Raw genomic sequence first — 24,296 nt, forward strand, 5'->3', positions numbered from 1 at the left:
CCGACTCATCGCTGTTTGAGATACGGCCTACAACGGTGGTATCATCTGCAAACTTGTAGATGAAGTTAGAGCAGAATCTGGCCCCACAGTCGTGAGTGTATAGGGAGTAGAGTGGAGGGCTGAGGATGCAGCCTTGTGGGGCCCCAGTGTTGAGAATCGTGCCGGAGGTATTGCTGCCTATCCTCTCTAATTGTGGTCTGTTAGAAAGTCAAGGATCCAATTACAGAGGGAGGTGTTGAGTCCTAGGTCTCGGAGTTTGGTGACAAGCTTGCTTGGAATTATTATATTGAAGGCAGAGCTGTAGTCAATAAACAATAGTCTAACGTATGTGTCTTTACTGTCCAAATGCTCCAGAGCTGAGTGTAGGGCCAGGGAGATGGCATCCGCTGTAGACCTGTTTCGTCGATAGCCGAATTGCAATGGGTCCAAGTTGTCTGGTAGGCTGGAGTTGATGCGTGCTATGACCAACCTCTCAAAGCACTTCACGATGGTAGATGTCAGAGCCACTGGTCGGTAATCATTGAGGCATGTTACCTTGCTTTTCTTTGGTACCGGGATGTTAGTGGTCTTCTTAAAACAGGAGGGAACCTGAGATTGAAGCAGGGAGAGGTTGAAAATGTCCGCAAGTACTTCTGCCAGCTGATCAGCGCAAGATCTGAGCACATGGCCCGGGACATCATCTGGGCCAGGTGCTTTCCTTGTGTTCACTCTCTGGAAGACTAATCTTACGTCCTCTGTGATCAGATTCAGCTACGTTGGTGGCTGTCAGGGTGGATGTTGACAATCCACTTCCCTTTTGTTCAAAATGCGCATAGAATGCATTAAGTTCATCAGGAAGGGATGTGCTGTTGTTAGCTGCGCAGCCCGACTTTGTCTTGTAGCCTGTTATGGCATGTAAGCCTTGCCATAACTGGCAGCTGGTCAGGGACTCTTATTTTGAGTTGGTATTGCCTCTTGGCATTCCTGATAGCTTTCCGAAGGTCATACCTCGATTCCTTGTACAGATCAGGATCACCAGATTTGTGTGCAGCAGTCCTCTCCTTCAGTAGGGAGTGGATTTCCTGGCACTGTGTGTGTGGGGGGATGGGGGTGTGCTGGGTGGCATGGGGGAATGCTCAAGTAGACTGTTTTCCTCTCAATGCATATATGGGTAAATTAAGTAGCACATCAGTTATCTTGCCTCTGATCACAATTTCCTTTGTTACCCAGAGAAGTAATTGCAGTATTTTTATTTATCACAGATTGTATTTGCATGTGATACTAGGCTGCAAGTGTTGGGTAGCTTGGTTAGAAAGCCAATAATTGAACTGACATGCAGATGTACTTCAATCTCAATTTACAAGTATTGAATGCATTTTTTAAAATCTTAATACTTGAGCAAATTATAAGAGCAGTCTGTGAAATGAAGTTGATTTCAGCATAGGAATTCCTTTGTAGTATGGCTCGAGTTGAGGAAAATGAACTTGAATGTTATGCCACTGTTATTACAATGTCATTTTGAATTTTTAGTGCAGAAAATTGTCCCTTAGGCATTTTTTTGTAAATAATGTAGTTTATTGAAATTTCTCCTTTGTCCTCTATAACCTTATTAACCCTGCACATCAAATATTTTGCAAGTTGTTTTATGAATCGTTATAGAATAAACTGAGTGGTTGCTTCCATCTGATGAATATCACAAAGGGTGAAATGGGAAGTTAGAAATATTTTTCACACATGTTCAATGGGGTATGGAATGTTTCACAACAGGTAGTAATTTGGGGAGAAACCACTATACCTAATTTGATGATAAATATAACAACAGTAGAGAAAATGAAACGGGATTGTCCATATTTCTGCTGTTGAGCAGTGCTAACCAGAAACAGGATTGTGTGAACTCTGGCCATGTAATATCATCAGTCCTGTCCTGATTCAGTTCTGCAATATTTGAGCCAAGATTCAGTCATGGAGAAATCCTTAAAAACTTGCCTGTTTAAACGGCTGGGGTAGAAATACAGTGCTGTAGCTGCTGCAGTTTTTGTGTTAGAGGACAAATGTGGGGTCGGATGCAGGAGGAGTTTGAGAGAGAGTGAAGAGGCATGAGTAGCTGGCATTACAGTGGAACAGAACCCTAGCCAAAAGCTTGGCTACGTAAGCTATTCAAATTTTAAATGGGCAGTCTGGATTGGAAAATCTACCTGGAAGTTTCAGCAATGCATGTTTATGAAGCAAGATAATGGAATCAAATAGCATGAAATACTTGTCAAAGACAGCAAATATGTTTAAATTCTTTCAAGGTGTAATCTGCATCACAAACATATGAACTTGTTTTTTCTTGTAGGAATTCTTACAACAAGGGGAACCAAACTCTGCACGCTGTGATGATATTGAATCATTAAAAAAGAGAGGATGTTTAATGGAAGAGATTGAAAATCCCAAAGGTTCACAACGAATAGATGCTAATAAAAAACTTACTGGTCACACAAGCGGTACAAAGGTAGAGGTGAAAGACATTACGCAGATTCGACCACAGAAGCTAACCCTGAAATTGCGATCAGGTATTTCCATAAGAAATACTCAAAGTAATAATTGCTATAAAGTAAAAAATGTTTTTAGTTCAATAAAAACTGCTGCAGATAATAGTCATTGTTCCATTCAGGTATACATCCAAGATGCATTATCTTCGGATGTGAAGTGGTTGAGCGTTAGGCTTTATTGGACTTTGAAATGATTTTTACCCCAGCATCACTGTCAAGAATACAGTCGCATAACACTACATTGTGCGGCCACATGAGTACTGACTGCTTAGTAGACAGGCTCACAGGTCTGAAAAATACACCTGCAGCAAATTGTTAAACATCTCAATAATTTTAGTATTGTCAACATTGTTTTGTGGAACTTCATTTTCAAAGCATCCTAACTTGTTAAAGATACAGTCCAACTTTGTGGCTGGTTATCTGACGTGGCCGAACTCTAGTCTGAAGGCTGCACTGCTTTTTGATGAGCAAATGACTCTTCCCTTCCACTGCCTCTCAGTGTGGAGATTGAATATAAGAAACTAATGGAGTTTTTGCTTTATACTTATTGTGACAAATTAGGTGTCCAACCTCTCTTCTCAGTGTTGACTGAGGAAAAATAGCCAATTTCAGTGTGCAAAACCAGGCTCCACAGACAAACTAGCAAAACAGCAGAGGCACTGAGGGGTTTTGTTTAAGCAGGGACTGGTGGTCATTACTACAATTGTGTAGTGAAGATTATGGTGGAGAGAATCAAGGGGCTTTGATAGTCACTATTCTTGTGACTGGGTCCACCTATTGCAGTGTTATGCTGACTATATTCTTGACAGTGATGAATTTTCTGGTGGGGTAAAATCATTTCTAAAAGCCCAACAAAGCCTAATGCTCACCACTTCACACCTCAGCATAGTTGGTTTTGGGTTTATCTGAATGGGACAGTGACCATTATCTGCAGTAGTCTTTACTGAACTGAAAACCTCTTATCACTGGTCAGATGAGGGCACAAATTAAGATCATCAGGTGTTTTTAAAGTGTGGATTACTGTACCAAATCTTAATATTTTTGGAGACATGGGCACTTACTGTCTTTGAAAAGGTGGTGAGTCGCCATCTTGAATGCATCTACTTGCTCTCCTTGTTATCCTTGGTAGTAGTGATCACTGTTTTGTGAGGTGCTATTGGACTAGCCTGCGTGAGTAACTGCAGTGCAATTTGTAGATGGCATAGCCATACTGTTTCACATTTTAATGTTTAGGGTGATGAGTGAGGTGCCAGTCAAGCTGACTTGACTGTTGGAGCTATGTTCGTTCAGAAAAATGATTAATATTCCATCACAGTCCTGATTTGTGCCTTGTAATGGTGGAAGGGTTTTGGGGAGTCATATGGTGCTCAGTCGAAACAGGATACCTAACCTGTGACCTGCTGGTCCAGCTACAGCATTCATGTCACTGGTCCAGTTGAGTTCCTAGTGGTTGGTGGCCCCTAGAATGTTGATGGTAACAACACTGAGTGTCAGTGGGAGGTGTAATATTACTTGCTACTTATCCACCCATGGCTGAATGCTGTTTAGGTCACGTTGCATGCAATACTGGACTGCTTCATTTGTTGCTGAGTTGAAAATGATTGAACATAATGCAGCCATCAGCAAACATTTCCATTTCTGACCTTATCGTGGAAAGAAAGTCATCAGTGAAGCAGCTAAAGATAATTGAGCCTAGGACACTGTCTTGATGTCTTAGGATGATTGTTGGAGGTTAATCATAGCCATCTTCCTTTGTGCAAGCTATGAGTCCAGTCATTGATGCCCATTGACTTCATGTTCGCCAGGTCTCTAAGTCAAATGTAGCTTGCTTCTCTTCACTTCATCTCACTTCTGGAATTCAACATTTTGGTCCATATTTAGGCCAAGTGGGTTATTGGAGTGTGCCTCCTGATAACACTGACAACACATTTCAGGATTCTTCTGAAATGGGGAGAGCAAAAATGTTTAAGATAAATGAATAAATATTTGAAAAGTAAAATGGATATAGAGTAATAAAATGTTTAGCTCCCTTAAGGATTTTAAAAAGGGAAAATAGTAATACTCAACTGTTTAAGCAGCATCTATATAGAGTGAAACAGTTAATATTTCAGGTTGCTGAATTGGTTCTCAGATGTTTCTCTGAGCTGTTTGGATTTGGAGCATCCTTTATATTTTGACTTTCTATCCAATTGGAGTCTGAATTTCCTGCTACCTTTTGACAGCTCAAATCTTAAACGTGTCAGATTATTTTGAAGGTGTAGTTGTTGAGTTGCATGGCCGTGCTGTTTGTTTACCTGCAAACCTTTCATTTAGTAAATGTTCAATTTTGTTTGAATCTATAGGCTTGGACATTTTCCTTGCTAGTTCTTCAAAACACACGTGTGTTGGAAGTAGTAGTTTGAATTTTTTTTGTCAGTTTTAATGTTTCTCAATTTAGTTGCTCATACTAAAACCTTTCTGCCACTTTCCTTTGTAATAAATTTATATTGTTTTATCTGATTACTAGTGCTTCATGACAGTCATTTTTAATCAAAAGCAGCAATCTGTTTGTGTACTGCAGGTTCCCATAAACAGGTGAGACGAACTTTGGTATTTGAGGGGTAGCATGGGGAGAGCTACCTTCTCTTTGAATAGTTTCATGAAATGCACTGGCTCTAGCAGGTTAGATCTTGATTTAAGATCTTCTAAAGATAATATGCATTCCTACATTCAGATTTTCAACTAGATCGTGAAAGGGCTTCAAAGCATCACCTTTTACTATTTTACACAGAAAATAAGATTGTGGTAATCTAACTGCGTTTTGAGGGCCTGAGCAATAAGATGTCAACTTCTGTTGTTCCACATGGAATCAAAGGTCATCATTGTTCGATTGCAGTAACAGTTTTGCATGTTAGTCTCTTGTTGTTCTGTAATAACTCTTGTCTGGAGTAAGCTTCTTTCTATGCCACAGTGACTCCAATTCTTTTGTACCTTCTCCACCTCTGCCCGCCTTCCCATATTGCTATTCTGAGCTTCCTAATGTTAAGGTTAACTTTGTATTAAAGCCCAATTCTGAACTGCATCTTTATTCTTGGATCAGAAGTGACAGTGTCTATACAAAATTCTACAAAGGTGTAAATAACTTAAGATGAAATGTTAATTTGCATGGCTCACTTCACATGTACCATTTTCAAAGGATAAAGATCATTCTGAGACATTGTCATTTGCTGTTCATATGGTATAAAACAAATTACTTGTGAACTTGCATTTCATATGACATTTCTGACACTGGAATTCCTTAATTTTATTTCAGGAGAGCCCCAAACCTTCTCATTGTATTTTAAGAGAGCAGATGACTATCCCATTGATCTCTATTATCTTATGGACCTCTCTTTTTCCATGAAGGATGACTTGGAAAATGTTAAAAAGTTAGGAACTGAATTGAAAAATGAAATGCAAAAGATAACTTCTGATTTCAAAATTGGTAAGAATGATCTTACTTTATCTTCTTTCTTTCTCCCTTACGCTTTGCACACAATGCTTCATTTTGTATTAAACCTGTTCTCATTTAGGGTTTGGTTCCTTTGTGGATAAGACTGTGATGCCATACATCAGCACAACCCCAGCCAAACGAAAAAATCCTTGCACAGGTGGTGAGGTATGCACAAGCCCATTTAGCTACAAAAATGTGCTACCATTGACAGACGATGGATCAAAGTTCAATGAACTTGTAAGCAACCAAACCATTTCTGGGAATCTGGACTCTCCAGAAGGTGGTTTTGATGCCATTATGCAGGTTGCTGTTTGTGGGGTAAGTGATAATAACTGTCCTTGATAATTGTAAACAAAATTAATATTTTGTATCATGACATGCTTCAATTTTCCAGAATTATATGATAGATGGCTTTGTTTTCACTATTTTTATAAAGATAATCTGGTTTTGCCTAATCTGCACAGACTCAATATTTTATATACTTCAGCAGATCTCCCCTCAACTCCTGCCTGCCTGCAGTAGAACTTTTCCAATGTTTCCACATGGTTTTCTCCTTTGTTTAGAGTACTCATTACTTTCTCCTGCAATGTTCTTTTCCATCTGTCCTCTGTGCCTCAACTAAACCAAATAGAATTGTAAAAGTTACAGAAATTCAGGACTTCATTTACTTATCCTTTTTCTTGTAGGAAAAGATTGGTTGGCGAAACGTCACTCGATTGCTCGTATTCTCTACGGATGCAGGATTTCACTTTGCGGGAGATGGTAAACTGGGTGGCATTGTTCTTCCAAATGATGGGAAATGCCATCTCAATACTCAAGGTCTCTACACCATGAGTGATTACTATGTAAGTTTGCTTTTTGATCTTGGAGCTTGTGGATCATAGAACATAGAACAGTACAGCACAGGAACAGGCCCTTCAGACTACAATGTTGTGCCGAACTAATTAAATTAAACACCTCACTAAACTAATCCCTTCTGCCTATACAATGTCTGTATCCCTCCATTCTCTGCATATTCATGTGCCTATCTAAGAACCTCTTAAATGCCTCATATTTGTCTCCACTACCACCCCTAGCAATTCGACCCTGGGAGAGAAAGGTGCCAGCTGTCTATCTATGCCTCTCATAATCTTATAAAATTCTATCAGGTCTCCCCTCAGCCTCCAACACTCCAGAGAAAACAACCCAAGTTTGTCCAACCTCTCCTTATAGCACGTGCCCTCTAATCCAGGCAGCGTCCTGGTAAACCTCTTCTGCACCCTCTCCAAAACTGCCACATCCTTTCTATAATGGGGTGACCAGAATTGAATGCCATGCTCTAGACGCGGCCTAGGCAGAGTTTTATAAAGCTGCAATGTAACTTCCTGACTCTCGAATTCAGTGCCTCAACTAATAAAGGCTAGCATGTCATATTCTGCTTTACCATCCTACCAACCTGTGCAGCCATCAACAGTGTACTGTCCCTTTACATTTGATCTCCCAAAGTGCAATACCTCGCACTTGGCTAGATTAAACTCCATCTGCCACTTCTCTGCCCATATCTGCAACAGATCTATATCCCACTGTATCCTTTGGCAATTCTCTACACCATCCACAATGCCACCAATCTTTATATCAATCATGGGAATATTATTTAGTTTATTCCAAAGTCAGGCTGAAGATTTGTTTACTTTGTGTATTTAAAAAAAAATTGAATGATCTGTAAAGTATTACTCCTCAACTGAAAATCTGAATTTTTTTTGTGTAGGATTATCCATCCATTGCTCATTTGGTACAGAAACTTAGTGAAAATAATATTCAGCCTATTTTTGCTGTTACGGAAGAATTCAAGGGTGTATACAAGGTAAATGCTCCCAAATACATTTCACAACTATTTTTTTGAATGCATCAGTACAGAATAATTCTTTGAGAGTATGAGATGCAAAAATACTTTTCATTATTGTCATTTAACCTTGGAAGATTTGATTGTCAAACTTGATGCTTTCATAACCTGTTCTTTTCCCCTCAAAAGTATAAATATGAAAGAAACATTTAGTATTTTTAGCGACACGCCACTCCTTAATAGTATTAAAACAATATGCAACTTGAAGTATGATCATGGCAGTTTAAGCAATTTACGTGGATCTGTTACAAGTGAGATCTGTGACAGTCATTTTTAATGGTTGATGCAGAAATATTGGTTTGGACATTATTCACAAACTCATGAGCATTTTCCATTCATTCTTGCCACCATAACATGCAGACAAAACCTCATGTAGTTTACCTTTTTTAAAAGGAATTGACGAAATCATAGTTGTCAGAATGTAGCAGCAGTAACCCATTCTGTCATTTAATCCAATCAAGACTGAGCTGTACCTCAACTCCATGTCTTCACTTAATATTCCTTGATACCCCTTTTAACAAAGAAAAGATTAACTTTGATCCTCTGAATTGACCTTGCATCAATATTTTAGCGAGTGCCACATATTTCCATTATCCTTTGTGTGGAGAAAGTCATTTTTTGGTTACTTTGCTAAATGGCCTAACTCCAATTTTAAAATGATCCTCCATCAGAGAAAGTAGTCTCTGTGCCCTAACCCTTTCAAATCCCTGAATCGTTTAAATCAATTAAATTCCAGTAAACCTCCTGTGGGACTGGAGCTAATCTTCAGAATGAATGGTAAACTGTTCAATCTACGGCAACTGTTATTCAGAACCAAGGTTGCCTAAACCTCATTGGTTGAACTGTAGGATGCAGATGATGCTCTCATTTGTATGTGCTGGGAGATTGAGCTCCAGGTCATTTCGACTCACTTACCAAAGCACACAAAAGGATGAGCCTTAAAATCAAAATCCCCAAGGCAAATGTTCTCTATCAACTGATCCCTGTTGTAACAGTAATAAAGGTTTGCAGCAAGATTCTGGAAAATGAACATTTAAAAACTGCAAATGGTAGAAATCTGAAAAAACATAATGTTGGAAATGCTCAGTAGGTCAGGCAGCATCTCTGGAAAGAAGCAGCATTAATATTTCAGACTGAAGATCCCTTGTCAGAACTGAACACCTAGAAATCTGGAGAGACACTTTCAGCAAAGGCAGAAATCAATCATAATCACCCGTAATATGTCACCACAGCCTTTCCTTATTTGAGGAAAAGGATATTTAAAGGTTAGGAGCTCAGAAGTGGCATAAAGCTCATGGTCTATCAGATTACCTACAGCAAGCAACTCCACACTGTGGAAAGATACCACCAATGTTGTCTCCACAACATCCTCCCAATTCTCTGGGTGATAAATGAACCAATATAATTTTCCTCTCCCAGGCCAACATCCCCAATATTGAGGCCCAGTTAAACTAAGTCAGCTAGGTTGAGCAGGTCTCATCATTCTTATGGACAACATCAGACTTCTGAAATAGGTGTTATATTCCAAGCTCTGTCATGGGAAGTGATTACCAATGAACAGAAGAAAATATTTAAGGATGTACTTAGTCACCTTGAAAGATGCAACATCCCCACTGACTTGGAATTCTTGGCTCTTAAGTGGTGAAGAAGCATCGGGATGAAATGAGAATCTTGTCTGTGCATCAGGAGCACAAAGAATCCCCATGTAAACACTAACATACCTCCTGCCCCACCTGTAGTAGTGTCTGTAGTTCCAACATTGGATTCTGAGGTGATCGATGAGGCCACGGAATGAAAGGAAGTTGATCTTAAGGCACTTCATAAAAAGAGGCCACATTTTAAGGCAGACCTTAGAAAATGATAGTCTGGAGTACCTTATCAATGGTGGCAGCAGAAATGTGATGGTCTTGAAAAAGGAAGGGGATAAATATTTGAGAAGTTAAAGATAGTAAACATGGAAGTAGAATAGGTGTCTAGTTCCAAAGTAGAGTAGAAATAATGAGTCAAAGCCATGGAAATGGCAGATAGGGTCCCAGTTCAATGCAAGTTAACCAGATTCACAGACATGCCAAAAGAAAGAGTTGGCTGATACACTTAAGGGGCAAAAAAAAAGTCAGATTATCTCAAAGCTTGATGAAATTTTTTTTTGAAATTGCAGCAATAGCAAATGGAACAATAAAGTTAGTGTGTAACCACAATACACTGCTAGTGGGATACTTATGTGCTCTGCTCTTTAGCTACAGCTGCATGTAGTTATGAATTTTTAAATGGTCCCTGTTCTGGTTCTCTTCTGTTTGTCTATGACCTAACCTCTACTTTCAAGAATAGAGTTTTTGACTTGTATGTCAACTTGGAGAATGGCATTGGTGCATTTAGCTCTTCTAAATTGTAACTGAGTTCATTTATCTCAAGGCATTTACCATTCGTCAGGGGGGAAAAAAGTTAAGATTTTTGTTACTATTGTTATTAATGATTTTATTATTGTCATTCTATAACTTGCAGTTAGCAATGTCGCATTATTTCTAATAGGAACTCCATAATCTCATTCCAAAATCTGAAGTGGGTGTTCTTTCATCAAACTCCAGTAATGTTATCAAATTGATCCTCGATGCTTATCACGTAAGTATTAACTGCATAAATTGACCTTTTAAAATTTGTTTACCTTCCTTTACCAGTACTTCTTAAAAAAAAATGGCAATTACACTTCCATTTTGTTTTCTGAACAGGCTTTGTCTTCTGAAGTTATCCTGGAGAACGATAAATTGCCAGAAGGACTTTCATTGCAATATACAGCCTTCTGCAAGAATAATACTGTTCATACAGGGGAGAATGGCAGGAAGTGTTTGGGCATTCAGATTGGTGATGAGGTAAGGTCGTATCAGTGATTACTAAAACTAACATTTTCTGTAAGATTTGCTCACTGAACAAATCTATGCACTTGCAATTGTGCTGAAGATGAGAATCAGGAAGATAGCTCATTTGCACATCTTGGTTAGTTTGAAGCTTCATATTTTCTTTCCTCTAAGCACCTTTATGAATGATGTCTGATTATAGTGTTTGAATCTTCCCATGCAAATACAGTGGCATGCATAAGTTTGGGCAAAATTTTTGTTACTGTGAATAGCTAAGCGAGTAAAATGACCTGATTTCCAAAAGGCATAAAGCTAAAGATAACACATTTCTTTAATATTTTAAGCAAGATTACTTTTTTATTTCCATCTTTTACAGTTTCAAAATAACAAAAGAAAAGGGCCCAAAGCAAAAGTTTGGGCAACCTGCATGGTCAGTACTTAGTAACACCCCCTTTGGCAAGTATCACAGCTTGTAAACTCTTTCTGTAGCCAGCTAAGAGTCTTTCAATTCTTGTTTGGGGGATTTTTGCCCATTCTTCTTCGCAAGAGGCTTCTAGTTCTGAGATTCTTGAGCCATCTTGCATGCACTGCTCTTTTGAGTCTATCCACAGATTTTCGATGATGGGAAAATCTCAGTCGTGGGACTGTGAGGGCCATTGCAAAAACCTTCAGCTTGTGCCTGTTGAGGTAGTCCATTGTGGAATTTGAGGTGTTTAGGATCGTTATCCTATTGTAGAAGCCATCCTCTTTTCATCTTCAGCTTTTTCACAGACGGTGTGATGTTTGCTTCCAGAATTTGCTGGTATTTAATTGAATTCATTCTTCCCTCTACCAGTGAAATGTTGCCCGTGCCACTAGCTGCAATGCAAGCCCAATTCATGAAATTTCATGAAAAGAACACCCCTTCAACTGTTAAGCATGGGGGTGGATCAATCATGCTTTGGGCTTGTGTTGCAGCCAGTGGCACGGGGAACATTTCACTGGTAGAGGGGAGAATGAATTCAATTAAATACCAGCAAATTCTGGAAGCAAACATCACGCCCTCTGTTTTTTAAAAAAAAGGCCGAAGATGAAAAGAGGATGGGTCCTACAACAGGATAACAATCCTAAACGCACCTCAAAATCCACAATGGACTACCTGAACAGGCACAAGCTAAAGGTTTTTCCATGGTCCTCACAGTCCCCTGACCTCATCGAAAATCTGTGGATAGACCTCAAAAGAGCAATGCATGCAAGACGGCCCAAGAATCTCTCAGAACTAGAAGTCTTTTGCAAGGAAGAATGGGCGAAAATCCCTCAAACAAGAATTGAAAGACTCTTAGCTGGCTATAGAAAGCATTTACAAGCTGTGATACTTGCCAAAGGGGGGCATTGCTAAGTACTGACCATGCAGGATGCCCAAACCTTTGCTTTGGGTCCTCTTCCTCCTTTGTTATTTTGAAACTGTAAAAGATGGAAATAAAAATGTAATCTTAAAATATTAAAGAAATGTGTCATCTTTAACTTTATACCTTTTGGAAATGAGGTCATCTTTTACTCGCTTAGCTATTCACAGTAACAAATTTTGACCAGGGATGCCCAGACTTTTGCATGCCACTGTATATGCAGTCAGTCTATATCTAGATCTTGTTTTCAGTAGCTATGAAAAGTTAGCATTTGGGAATACAAAACATTTCACAACCATATCATCTTGTCTAATGATCCAAAAGTATACTCTGGCAATTTGTAATCAAAATCAGTATTGCTATCCCTTATGTCCTTTTCTCTTGTTTACTACTACCATCTCTACAATCAGGTGAAATGATGGCATGCTTCCATCACCAGAAACAGATCTTTTTACCATTGTGTCCATGGTAGTGCAGCGGTTAGCATAATGCTATTACAGCGCCAGCGACCTGGGTTCAATTCCAGCCACTGTTTGTAAGGAGTTTGTACATTCTCCCTGTGTCTGCGTGGGTTACCTCCCACATTCCAAAGACGTATGGGTTAGGAAGTTGTGGGCATGCTATGTTGGCGCCGGAAGCATGGCGACACTTGCAGTCTGCCCCCAGAACACTCTACGCAAAAGATGCATTTCACTGTGTTTAGATTTACATGTGACAAATAAAGATATCTTATGTTTGTAGAGTATCCTTCTACTCTAATCCCATTGTGTAGGCTTCTCTGCTTTGCCAATTCAATTGTGATCCAAATGCTTAAATTTGTGTCTGACTCCACCCCCTCAGCCTGGGCATTCCAGATTTCAACAGCCATCCCCTACACCTCCCACCCCTGATCTTAAAGTTTCCTACTCTCTATCCTATCTGTGCCTCTCAGAATTCTGTATACCTCAATTTGATCCTGTCTCAGCCCCCTCTACTCCAGCCTATCAAGTCTCTCCAAAACTGAAACACTCCATCCCAGGGAATATCCTGGTAAATTTCCTCTATACCCTCTCCAGTGCAATCTGGTCTTTCCTAAAGTGGGGGGATCAGAGCTGCACATGGTATTCCAGTTGTACCCTAACCAATACTTCATGAAGTTGTACCATTGCATCTTGTTCCTGTGTTTTTATTCATTCAAGGGATGTGGGCTTCACAGGCTGAGCCAGCATTTAATTGCCCATTCCTGATTGCCCTTGAGAAAGTGGTGGAGAACTGCCTCCTTGAATAGCTGCAGTCCTTGAGGTGTGGGTATGCTGTTATTAGAGAAAGTTTCAGGATTTTAACTGACGATGAAGGAACAGTGATATATTTCCAAGTCAGGATGGTCGTGGCTTGGAGTGCAACTTCCAGGTGTGGTGTTTCCATGCTTTTGCTGCTCTTGTCCTTCTAGCTGGTAGAGATTGTGGGTTTGGAAGGTGCTGCCTAAGGATTCTTGGTGAGTTGCTGCAGTGTTTCCTGTAGATGGTACAAACTGCTGCTACTGAGCATCGATGGTGGAGTGAATGAATAGTTGTGGATGGGGTGTCTATCAAGCAGGCTCCTAAGTCCTGTATGAGGTCAAGTTTCCTGCATGTTGTTGAAACTGCACTCAACCAAACAAGTGGAGAGTATTCCACCACACACCTGACTTGAGCTTTGTTGATGGTGGATAGTGTTTGGGGAGTTATGATGAGTTACTCACCACAGGATTCCTAGCCTATATGGCTTCTCCAGTTCAATTTCTGATGCTTGGTAATCTCCAAGATATAGTGGGAGACTCAATGATGGTAATACCTTTGACGATCGAGGGTGATAACTGAATTTTCTCTTGTTGGATATCGTCATTGCCCAGCATTTGAATGACATGAATATTACTTGCAACCTATTATGGATATTGTCCAGGTCTTGCTGCATTTGGATGTGGACTGAGGAGTCATGAATGGTGCTGGATGTTGTGTAATAATCAGTGAACATCCTACTTCTGGCTTTGTGATTTGAAGGAAGGTCATTGATGAAGCAGCTGAAGATGGTTAGGCCTAGGACACTATCCTGAGGAACTCCTGCAGAGATGTCCTGTGGCAGAGATGTTGACCTTCAACCATTTTCTTTGGTGCTGGGTATGATTCCAACCAGTGAGAGTTTCCCTCTGATTTCCATTGATTCCAGTTTAGCCAGGACTCCATACTCAACAAAATACTGTCTTGATGTAAAGGGCAGTTACTCCACCTCTGGAGCTCGGCTTTCTTGTCCATATTTGGAGAAAGGCTGTAATAAGGTGAGGAGCTGAATGACTTTGGCAGAACCCAAACTGAGCTTCTGTGAGCAGATTGTTGCTGAGCAAGTGCCACTTGATAGCACTGTCACTTATCCCTTCTGTCACCTTGCTGATGATCGAGAGTAAACAAATAGCTGGTAATTGGCTGGGTTGGATTTGTCTTGCTACTCATGGACAGGACAAACCTGGGCAGGGTTCAATGCTAATAAAGGCAAATAAAAGCTGCCTTGACCACTTTTTCTACCTGTGCTGCCAGCTTTGGTAATCCTTGTATTTGTGTACTAAGGTTCCTCTGTTCTCCAAAACTTGCTAGGACCCTACCATTCATTGTTTATGTCCAAGCCTTTATTAGTCCTCCCAAAATGCATCACTTTGCACTTCATCAGATTTAAGTTCTGTCTACAGTAAAACTCTAAGTCTGGCTCATTTGGGACTTTGGTGCTGGACCAGCAGATTTTCTGGATTATTGGATGTTATTTTATGAATTCTCAACACATTTAATTCACTTTTTTTAAAAAGGTATTACACTAACATTTTGGTGAAGCTGTTAAGTTCCAAGGGAGCACAGCCAACAGAACCATGTGAGTTTAAAGGAAGCATGAGAACGGGCCCAGTGAGTGGGGAAGAAAAAAATAATTTCTCTTTTGCCTTTTAGGTCAGTTTCAACATAAGTATCACAGCAACAAAATGCCCAAATAATGGTGAAAAGACAAGCTTTCAAATCAAGCCTCTGGGATTTAATGAGAAAGTAGAGGTTACTCTGGAATTTATTTGTGAATGTGAATGTCATGAAAAGGGATTTCCCAATAGCTCGTACTGTCATCAGGGTAATGGAACCTTTGAATGTGGAGCCTGTAGGTAGGTGGTGAACTTATCCAGGGGTTTATAATAGTCTGCATGCCTGGGGTGGAGAAAGTAATGAATAAAAGTTCAACTGAATCTTTTTAATTATTATTACATTTGTTTTTGTGATTTAACATCATGTTGAAGTTCAAGATATCTCAATTTTTCAGCACCTATCAAAGTAGGGATTTAATGAAGAAGCTTGTTTGTGGCAATTTGTATTGAAGGGAGAATTTGCTTTTGAATTATTTTGTTCAAGGTGAGGAATGTTGACACTGCAGACTTGAATGGCATTTAATGAGATAGCAAAAATACTGAGGTACTCTGTAGGAGAAAGTGTTTTTGGACAAATTTCCTTTGGGTGTGATCTTGTGTCCTTCCAAAATATGAATCTGTCTCAAGGTTTAACTGCTAATGCAGAGAGTATTTATCCTTTTAATGAGGCAGTAATTTGTCTGTAAGAAATAATTTTGGTGCAGTGTTGTAATTTATAGAACTGTGACTACATAAGACTATTACTTCTAATTGCCACTTGGTATGTTAATGATTCATTGCCTATTACTGTAATTTCCCCAGGGACAATTTGTTCTCAATTCATGCAAAAGTTCATTCTGTTTTCACTTGTGTACCAGAAGTAAGAAGAATATCTGATACATCTCTGGCATACACTGGCATCTGGTATACTGTAAATTTGAACACATCTGAGACTGTTAAATGTTGGAGGAACCCAGTATAAGCAATGAAAATTAAAACAAAATTGCAGATACTGGAAATCTGAAATAAAACAAATTACTGTAAAAACACAGCAGGTTAATCAGCATTTGTGGAAAGGCAAAGAATTTCTCTTCAACTTGAAATGTTAACTGTTTCTCTTTCCACAGATGCTGCTTCCAGCATTTTTTGTATATCCCTTTGTGGATGGCCTGCACTAAAAGGAGCTTGGGGCAGTTCTAATTCATGAGAATAACCTAGTGGCTTCTCCTTTTGTGGCTTGTTAATAACTTCCCTCCTCTTGTCAGAAAACCACCTGGTACTGTGGGTGTCGTAAATTTCAGCCCCACTATATCAGTTTCGGAAAATTATTCAGATTAGCTGAACTTGCATTATCTGCTGTGGTCAACTCCTTTCACCACAGACCTGCAATAGTGTTTGTAAGAAATTTTCAATATGCACAATGGCGCAGCAAGTAAAGCTTTTAACTTCACTGCTCCAGCAACCTGGGTACAAGTCATAGAATTGTACAGCATGGGAACGGGTCTATTGGTCCACCATGTCTGCACTGAGCATGATGCCAATCTAAGATAATCCCATCTGCCTGCTCACGGTCTTTATCCCTCTATTCCCTGCCAGTTCATGTGTCTGTCTAAATTCTTAAAAATTGCTGTCATACAGTCCTGATCTCTGGGGAGTTTGCACGTTCTCCCTGTGACCACATTAGTTTCTTTTCAATGTGCCTGTTTCTTCTCTCATCCCAAAAATTGTTTGGGTGGCAGGTTAATTGGCCACTGTATATTGTTCCTAGTGTGTAGATGAGTGGTAGAATGTATGTGTGGGGGGTTGGGAGGAGGGGGAGGGTAGTTGATGAGAATGTGAGAGTGTAAAATGTGTTAGGATATGATTATTGTAAAGATGGATGTTTAATGGTCGGCACTGACTCAGTGAACCAAAGCGCATGTCCCCTCCCCCTCGGATTTGGTAGACTGTCAACTACCATTGAATAACAGCACTATGCAAGAGTTCAGATTTTTCATTTAAGGTGGTGGCTGGAGGTGGGCAGAAATGAGAATAAAATTACTTTCTAAAATTTATAATATATTAGAGCAGTATTTAAAATGTGGGCTGCTTAATTTTCAGGTGTAACAAAGGACGCATTGGTCGCTTTTGTGAATGCAGCACTGATGAAGTAAATAGTGAGGACATGGATGCTTCATGTAGGAAAGATAATACATCTCTGATCTGTAGTGACAATGGAGACTGCATCTGTGGAGAATGTGTCTGTAAAAAGAGGGGAAATCCTAATGAAATCATCTCCGGCAAACATTGTGAATGTGATAACTTCAACTGTGACCGGTCTGGTGGTTTCATTTGTGGAGGTAAGTATGCAGCACAAGGAGCGATCTGCCTGAACTAACGTTGCACGTGCTAGTTACTAGGCTTCACAAACATTTTAGTTGCAACATTGTTACAAATACTCTTACTGTGGCAAAATACTAGTGAGTTGCTCATTGCACATTCAATTATCTATATATTTTGCCTCCAATCTGAACACTTGAAGTATCTCTAAAATGTCTTAAAGTTCAATTTTCATTGTTTCATGGTATGTTTAACCTCCGTTTTCATTTTGGAAATGAGGTAATTGCTCTCCCACTTGAACCATTTTAATATCATCAATTCATAGATGAGTCAATTCATCAAGCTTTTGTGCTGCCCAATCTCATTATTTGTGTTGAAAGAACTGTGCCCAATGCCAAAAAAGGAAAGAAATGTCAGTTTACATAGAACACTATAGAACAGGCCCTTCAACCCACCATGTCTTCACCGATCATGATGCCAATCTAAATTAATCCCATTGACCTGTAGGTGGTCCATATCCCTTTACCACGTGCTTCTGTTTCAAGTAATGGTCAATCTATAAAGGCATTCTTTCAGCATCTTGAATTGATTGGAGACTGTAACCTTATTTCAAAAGTGAACTGCAAAAATGTTTAAATGCTCTTCTAAATCTATTTCAAACTATAATGGGTAAATTGAATCTAAGTCTTTTGTACACTTTAATCAGAATTAATTCCACCACTCCTGCAAGTGTTTGTGGATCGCAGAAGAACCAAGCCTCTTCAATGTGAGAATAGGTAACAGGGAAATAAGTAGGGGAATGGGACTGATGGGAATGCTCTGACAGCCAGCATAGACTTTGTGAGCCTAATTAACTCTTGTGAAATTTGGTGCTGTATCAATCTTGGATTAGATACTGTACTGTACTACAGAAAAGAATGATTGCAGGCATAATATCCCACATGGAAAAAAAATTAAAATACTTGCTTCCCACCTTGCTAATTACCCAGCAGATAAGTATTGATTTTATAATTTTGGTTTATAAACTAGAGGGCAAAATTGTGAATGGGATGCAAGAACAGATTTGGTGCTTGTATATGAATAGTTCATTGAAAAGAGACGGACAGTTGAAAAAGTATTCAAAAAGGCACAAAAGGTCCTGGGCTTTATAAATGGAAGCGTAAGAGTTCAAGAACAAGGAAGTCATGATGAACCTTTAGAAAAACACTGGTTTTGCCACATCTGGAGTATTGTATGCAGTTAAATTTTATTTACAGCGTGGTAACAGGCCCTTCCAGCCCAATGAGTCTGCGCTGCCCATGTTTTAAACCCAAATTAACCTACCCATACGTCTTTGCAATGTGGGAGGAAACCGGAGCTCTCGGAGGAAACCCACGCAGACACGGGAGAACGTACAAACTCCTTACAGCGACAGGAATCGAACCCAATCTCTGGCGCTGTAATAGCGTCGCGCTAACCGCTACGCTACCATGCCAAGTTCTGGGTACTATACTTGGTTACTTGGGATAAGTATCCTATCATTTTCTTTTTCTGTTGTTGTTATCTCAAGGTGTATTTAAGCACAATTTTCTTACTGAAATTAAATGTCGTTCACACAAGTGAAGAAGTATGACCAGCTGAATTGTTCTTGCTTTAAACCAGTACAGACTTGATGGGCTGAATGGCTTCCCCTGCTGTAACTATTGTGATCCTGCTTCACAAGCATATTGGTGATTTTTGGTGGGAGGGATGAGGGAAGAATTGTGGGGAGGTGATGGTGAGTGTAGGAATCTCAAACTCTTGAATATTCAGAAATGTTTATCTTTGCCTCTGCAGGAAATGGAATCTGTAAGTGTAGGGTATGTGAATGTTTCCCCAACTTTACTGGCAATGCCTGTGATTGCTCCCTGGATAACTCAACATGTATTTCAAAGAACGGACAGATGTGTAATGGCAGAGGTACATGTGAATGTGGTCGCTGCAAATGCACTGATCCAAAATTCCAAGGGTCGGCCTGTGAAATGTGTCCAACCTGCCCAGGAGTCTGTACAGAACACAAGTAGGTATTTGGGTAATTAGAAGACTCATAATTTTTTGTTGCTGATGTTCCTGTGGAAAAGCCTTGAGACATTATACCATGTTAAAAGTGTTATATTGAATGAAAGTTGTGTCTAAGTAAATTTTGTTCCATATTTTAGAAGAAATGCTTAATCCTTTGGCAGGTAAAGCTCATGTTTAAAAGGGATAGAAAAATTCAAAAGTAATCGAAGAATACTTGTATATAACAATATTTCCATTTGGTTTAGAGTCTTGATTTCCTTGTCTCTTGTGATTAACCTTAAGACAATATTTCCATGGAGATTTTTTAAAATAAAGAAAAATCACTTTCACAAATTATTTTCTATTTTCCATTTAGCTATTGCTTCAAGATTAGATATATTTCTGTAATGCACATTTAATGATTTGGAAGTGGATTACAATTTGACAGACTCGTGGATCTTTGCACATTAGGATACAACAGAGTTTTAACAAATATTGTACTCCAATCTGAGAACCAAGTTTGTATGAATAGAAACATGCCTATTATAAGTCTTTTGAGCTAAGGGTAAACTATCAGTCTCTTCAGTGACACCCAATAAATGTCCTTTTTAAAATGCATGGAAAGAAAAAACATGATTAGTTTTATCTATATTTCATCTAATTTGTCACTCTGTTCAAATTCTGTATTCCTACTGAAAGTAGTACAACTTTGAACGAAGGCTAGTAAATGTGTGTATGTATGTGTATACTGTGTGTGTGTGATATTATATGAAAAATTCAAATCATGAGAAAACCAAGGAAAGTGGTCTGTGAAATCTCCATTTGAACTTTATTGAAATCACTTACCCAAGTCACCTGATCTATAATTGAATCTCTTTAAGTGCTCTAATTGGAAAGTTTGCGCACAAACTTGCAATGCTTCTGTGTTCAATAGGGATTGTGTTCAGTGTAAAGCCTTCCAGAAAGGACCGAAGAAAGATAGCTGTGATCAGTGTGAGTTTGAAGTGCATTTGGTAGAAAAGCAAGATGAGTTGCCACAACCAGGCCAAGTCCCATCAATTGCTCACTGTAAGGAGAAGGATGAGAATGACTGTTGGTTCTACTTCTCCTATTCTGTCAATGACCAGAATGTTCCAGAAGTTCATGTTACCAAAAACCCAGGTAAGACTAAGGTGTTTTGGGTATTCTCAACCGTGAATCGTAGTGTTCCAATGCACACAAAATCCTAATGCCAGAAGTACACTAACAGATATCATCTGAAAACTTTAGTTAAGCTATGGAAAAGGTACTCAAGATAAATCTGGTATTTAGAGCAGCACAAAATTTATCACGAAACTTAGATTTTGCCAACATGTCCTTTTTTCACAAGTGTTCAAGTTGTGAAAGTACACCAAGTTGATGAGTATTTGTAATTAAAGACACATTGACATTTTGGGTTCTCCTCATTGGGAGCTGATTTATCAGATAACAATTGTTCTAATTCCAAGTGAAAAGTCAATAATATTCTCCTGAAAGATCAGAAAACTGCAAAATGGTCACATCAAACCATTGTCGGCCAGATAGTCACTGACCTCAGTTCCTCAGATCACCCTTCTGCAGCTTCCAGCCTTGTAGTCCCCCAACCCCACACAGCCCACTTCTACCTCTTCCCTAAAATGCACAAGCAGATCTATCTAGGCATACCCATTGTTTCAGTCCGCTCTTGCCTCACCAAACTTGTTTCTTAGAACAGAGGCCCAAGCAGTTCCCCTCCACCAGTCGACTCATTCACTGGTTCTGATATTGAACAGCTTCTCCTTTTAACTCCACTCCTTCTCCAGATCAGAGGTATAGCTATGGGAACTTGCCTGGGCCCAAGCTGTGCTCATCTTTGTGGGATGTATGGAACAGGCAGCCATTTGGTCCTAGAGATTTTTTTTAAAAGACTTTTTACTGCCTATGTCCAACCTGCTCTCATTTTCACATGGTCTTTTCCAGATGCCTCTGCCTCTGAAATAATGGATATATTGGTGCCCAACGTCCATTACAAGCCACAGACTCCCACAGCTTTCACAGCTATATTTCTTCCCACCATGGCAAAATCTCCATTCCATTCTTCCTGTTCCTCTTTCACTGTAGTATCTGCTCTAATGATGAGACTTTCCACACAGGTGCCTCCTGAGATTTCTTCCTTTCTACCATAGTGGTCAGAGCCCTCAATTACATCTCATCCATTTCCTGCACCTCTGCTCTCACTCCTTCCTAGCCAAAGCAAGGGAAGAGCTCAGTCCTTGGTTTCTACCCCACCAGCCTCATGTTCAATGGATCATGCTTAGTAATTTCTGCCACCTTCAAGGAGATTCCATTCCCAAAGGATAAAATATTGCATAAATGAGAACCAAGTAATAATTAGTGGAAAAAGAACCAAAACCTAACTACTCAGGTTTTGTATTTCCCCCGTATGTGAATTATTTCAGTATACCATCAATATAAAGAAATAGCTGTATTGCTCCAAGGTGAATGTTATATAGAGCATACTGAAGTCCATAAAATCCATTGTAGTTTATTGTTTTTTAATTTATTTTTCCAGAATGTCCGCAGGCACCTGACATCATTCCAATTGTAGCTGGTGTGGTTGCTGGTATTGTCTTGATAGGCCTTGCCTTGTTGCTGATATGGAAATTACTGATGATCATTCATGACCGAAGGGAGTTTGCAAAATTCGAAAAAGAGAAAATGAATGCCAAATGGGATACAGTAAGTCCAATTTGTATACTTTTTAGAAAAATTGTCTTGGATTTAAGAAAGTAACCAAAAATCTATTTAAAATAATCCCCTTGAAGGTGGGAGAATTTTTTGTAATGTATAACGCTATCTAATTTTCAGATCCCATTCTTAAGAACATGAAGTGTTATTCATTGCTCCAAGCTGGCAATGTGCTGTCAAGACATATTTGATTAATAAAATGTCCAAACAATCTAATGTTTGGAGCAAATGCATGTTGTGTAAACCAGTATATGAAGATTAAGAATTGTACATCCGAAGAGTGTTACATGAATAACTGTTGTACAATATTTCTTGCAGCACCAGCCTTTACAAAAGCACACCTGATAGGTGGATATCTTGTTAGCTGGTCCTTGTGCTAAAACTGTAAGCTTTTTATTGTGTGCAAGTCCAGAAAAAGTGGTCACTGTTTAAGGATACAAAGTAGCCCATTTACAACTGAGATGAGAAGAGATTTCACCAAAGACTGGTGAACCTCTAGAATTATCTATCACAGAAGGCAGTTTAGGCCAAAACATTAAATATATTCAAGAATTTGTTAGATGGAGTACCAATGGCTTAATATAAAAAGAGATATGGGTTGAAGGCACAAGCAGGATACAAATTTGGGTGATCAGTCATATTTATTGGCAGAGCCAGCTCAAATGGCCTACTCCTATTTTCTGTGTTTTTAAGATACCTAGATGCATTCCATTCTGGTACAAGTTCTTGATGAGATCAGTCTAAACACTATTCAATATTTATATGTAACAAGAATGGTAATAAATATTGACCTTTCAAAATATGAATTGAAGAAATGTAAGTTAGCAATTCCTTAGTACAATTAGCCCTTTTTTAAGTACCGAACAAAAAAAAACTGCATGGGAGATAAATTCAGCTTGTAAAGCTGCTCTCTTTCTGAATAAGTTGAAGGAAGTTCAGTATCGGTAGTAATGGAATTGATATCTAAAATTCTGAGCTGCAGTCATGATGCTTCAAACAAGTCTGCCATGGAAGCCTTTACAGAGAGACCTTCCTTTCCTCCCCTCCCCTCCCCACCTATTACACTGCCATGCAGAAAGCTGAAGGCTCCAGGAAGTAGGTAATCATGGGGCTGTACGGAACAGAAATGGGTCCTTCGGTCTACCATGTTCATTGTAGGCTCTTGTATGGTTGGATATACAAAAATGGAAATTATCCACAAACCTTGTTTGTAATTCAAGCATTTCAATGGGTAGGGCTGAATTCAACACACAGGGCTGAATTTTAGCTGTGTAGCTATCAGATATTATGACAAATGGGAAATCAAACTGACCATCAATGAAACCACTCCCATCTCAGATCTCCATATAGTGTAATTATCTTGGCATTACTGTAGACAATTGCTTACGGGGTTTAATTTTTTTTAAATGCTCCCATTACTAAGTACTTGAATTGTTTTGATTTCAGGTCTTTAATGTACTCTTTTTCAACTAGTACAGAGTTAACTATCTAATGCAGTGGATAAGCTGTTGTACCTGTAGTCCATTAGTCTAAAAGATTTGCTGAAATAATTTTGAATAAAACATGACTCAAACTTCAGATTTATACCTTTTTTAAATCTTTCTTTTTGCTGATTCTCCATATTTGTTTTCTCTGTAGCAAGAAAATCCTATTTACAGGAGTCCTATACACAAATTCAAGAATCCAAATTATGGGCGCAAAGTTGCTTCTCTCTAAACCTGTTTGTATTATCTTTTCTTGCATGTTTTTCCTCATCTTTGCTTTTCTGTATTTGCCTGTTTAACATGTTGTAGTGACAGAAGACTTGCCCTTTAAGCAGCTACAAATATTCAAAAGGGAAAATGAAATTAAATTTTCTGTACATGGATGTTTTTGGTGCTGTGTAGCCAGAGACAGGAGATGTGCATCATTTATTCAAATTACTTCAGACATGCACAAAGATCCAATAATCAGCAAAATAGAGTGACTTAGGCAGACTTCATCCTGCATTGTACATAACAGAATAAAAATCCTCTTAGAAACCTGCTCACCCCCAGTTTTTTGGAAATGGAGAGGCTTGTTTGAGTGCATGGTCTGTGCACTTTACTAACTAAATAACTTGTATGACTTGAACATGATTTGCTGTTTTAAATTTTTGTTCTTTTGCTCATGTTCCAGTTATGTATTTTAGAGTCTCTTGCTTACTACATTGGCTGATAATTATGTGAAATCTCATAGAA

The 24,296-nt window shown here is 39.1% G+C and overlaps 1 protein-coding gene across 2 annotated transcripts in view; it reads left to right on the top strand.

Moving 5' to 3' along the window:
* Positions 1–24,296, top strand: part of LOC127570289 (integrin beta-1-like) — a 70,899-nt gene that overhangs the window by 42,145 nt on the left and 4,458 nt on the right. For both annotated transcript variants that reach the window (XM_052015690.1, XM_052015689.1), the window contains 12 exons: positions 2,318–2,534; positions 5,806–5,976; positions 6,065–6,303; positions 6,672–6,830; positions 7,733–7,828; positions 10,397–10,486; positions 10,594–10,734; positions 15,053–15,255; positions 17,095–17,333; positions 19,129–19,351; positions 20,267–20,493; positions 21,902–22,068. In XM_052015690.1, coding sequence (XP_051871650.1) covers positions 2,318–2,534; positions 5,806–5,976; positions 6,065–6,303; positions 6,672–6,830; positions 7,733–7,828; positions 10,397–10,486; positions 10,594–10,734; positions 15,053–15,255; positions 17,095–17,333; positions 19,129–19,351; positions 20,267–20,493; positions 21,902–22,068 — 2,172 coding nt within the window. The remainder of the gene's footprint in view (positions 1–2,317; positions 2,535–5,805; positions 5,977–6,064; positions 6,304–6,671; positions 6,831–7,732; positions 7,829–10,396; positions 10,487–10,593; positions 10,735–15,052; positions 15,256–17,094; positions 17,334–19,128; positions 19,352–20,266; positions 20,494–21,901; positions 22,069–24,296) is intronic.

This window comes from Pristis pectinata, chromosome 5 (genome assembly GCF_009764475.1).
Source record: "Pristis pectinata isolate sPriPec2 chromosome 5, sPriPec2.1.pri, whole genome shotgun sequence".
NCBI classification, from domain to species: Eukaryota; Metazoa; Chordata; class Chondrichthyes; order Rhinopristiformes; family Pristidae; genus Pristis; species Pristis pectinata.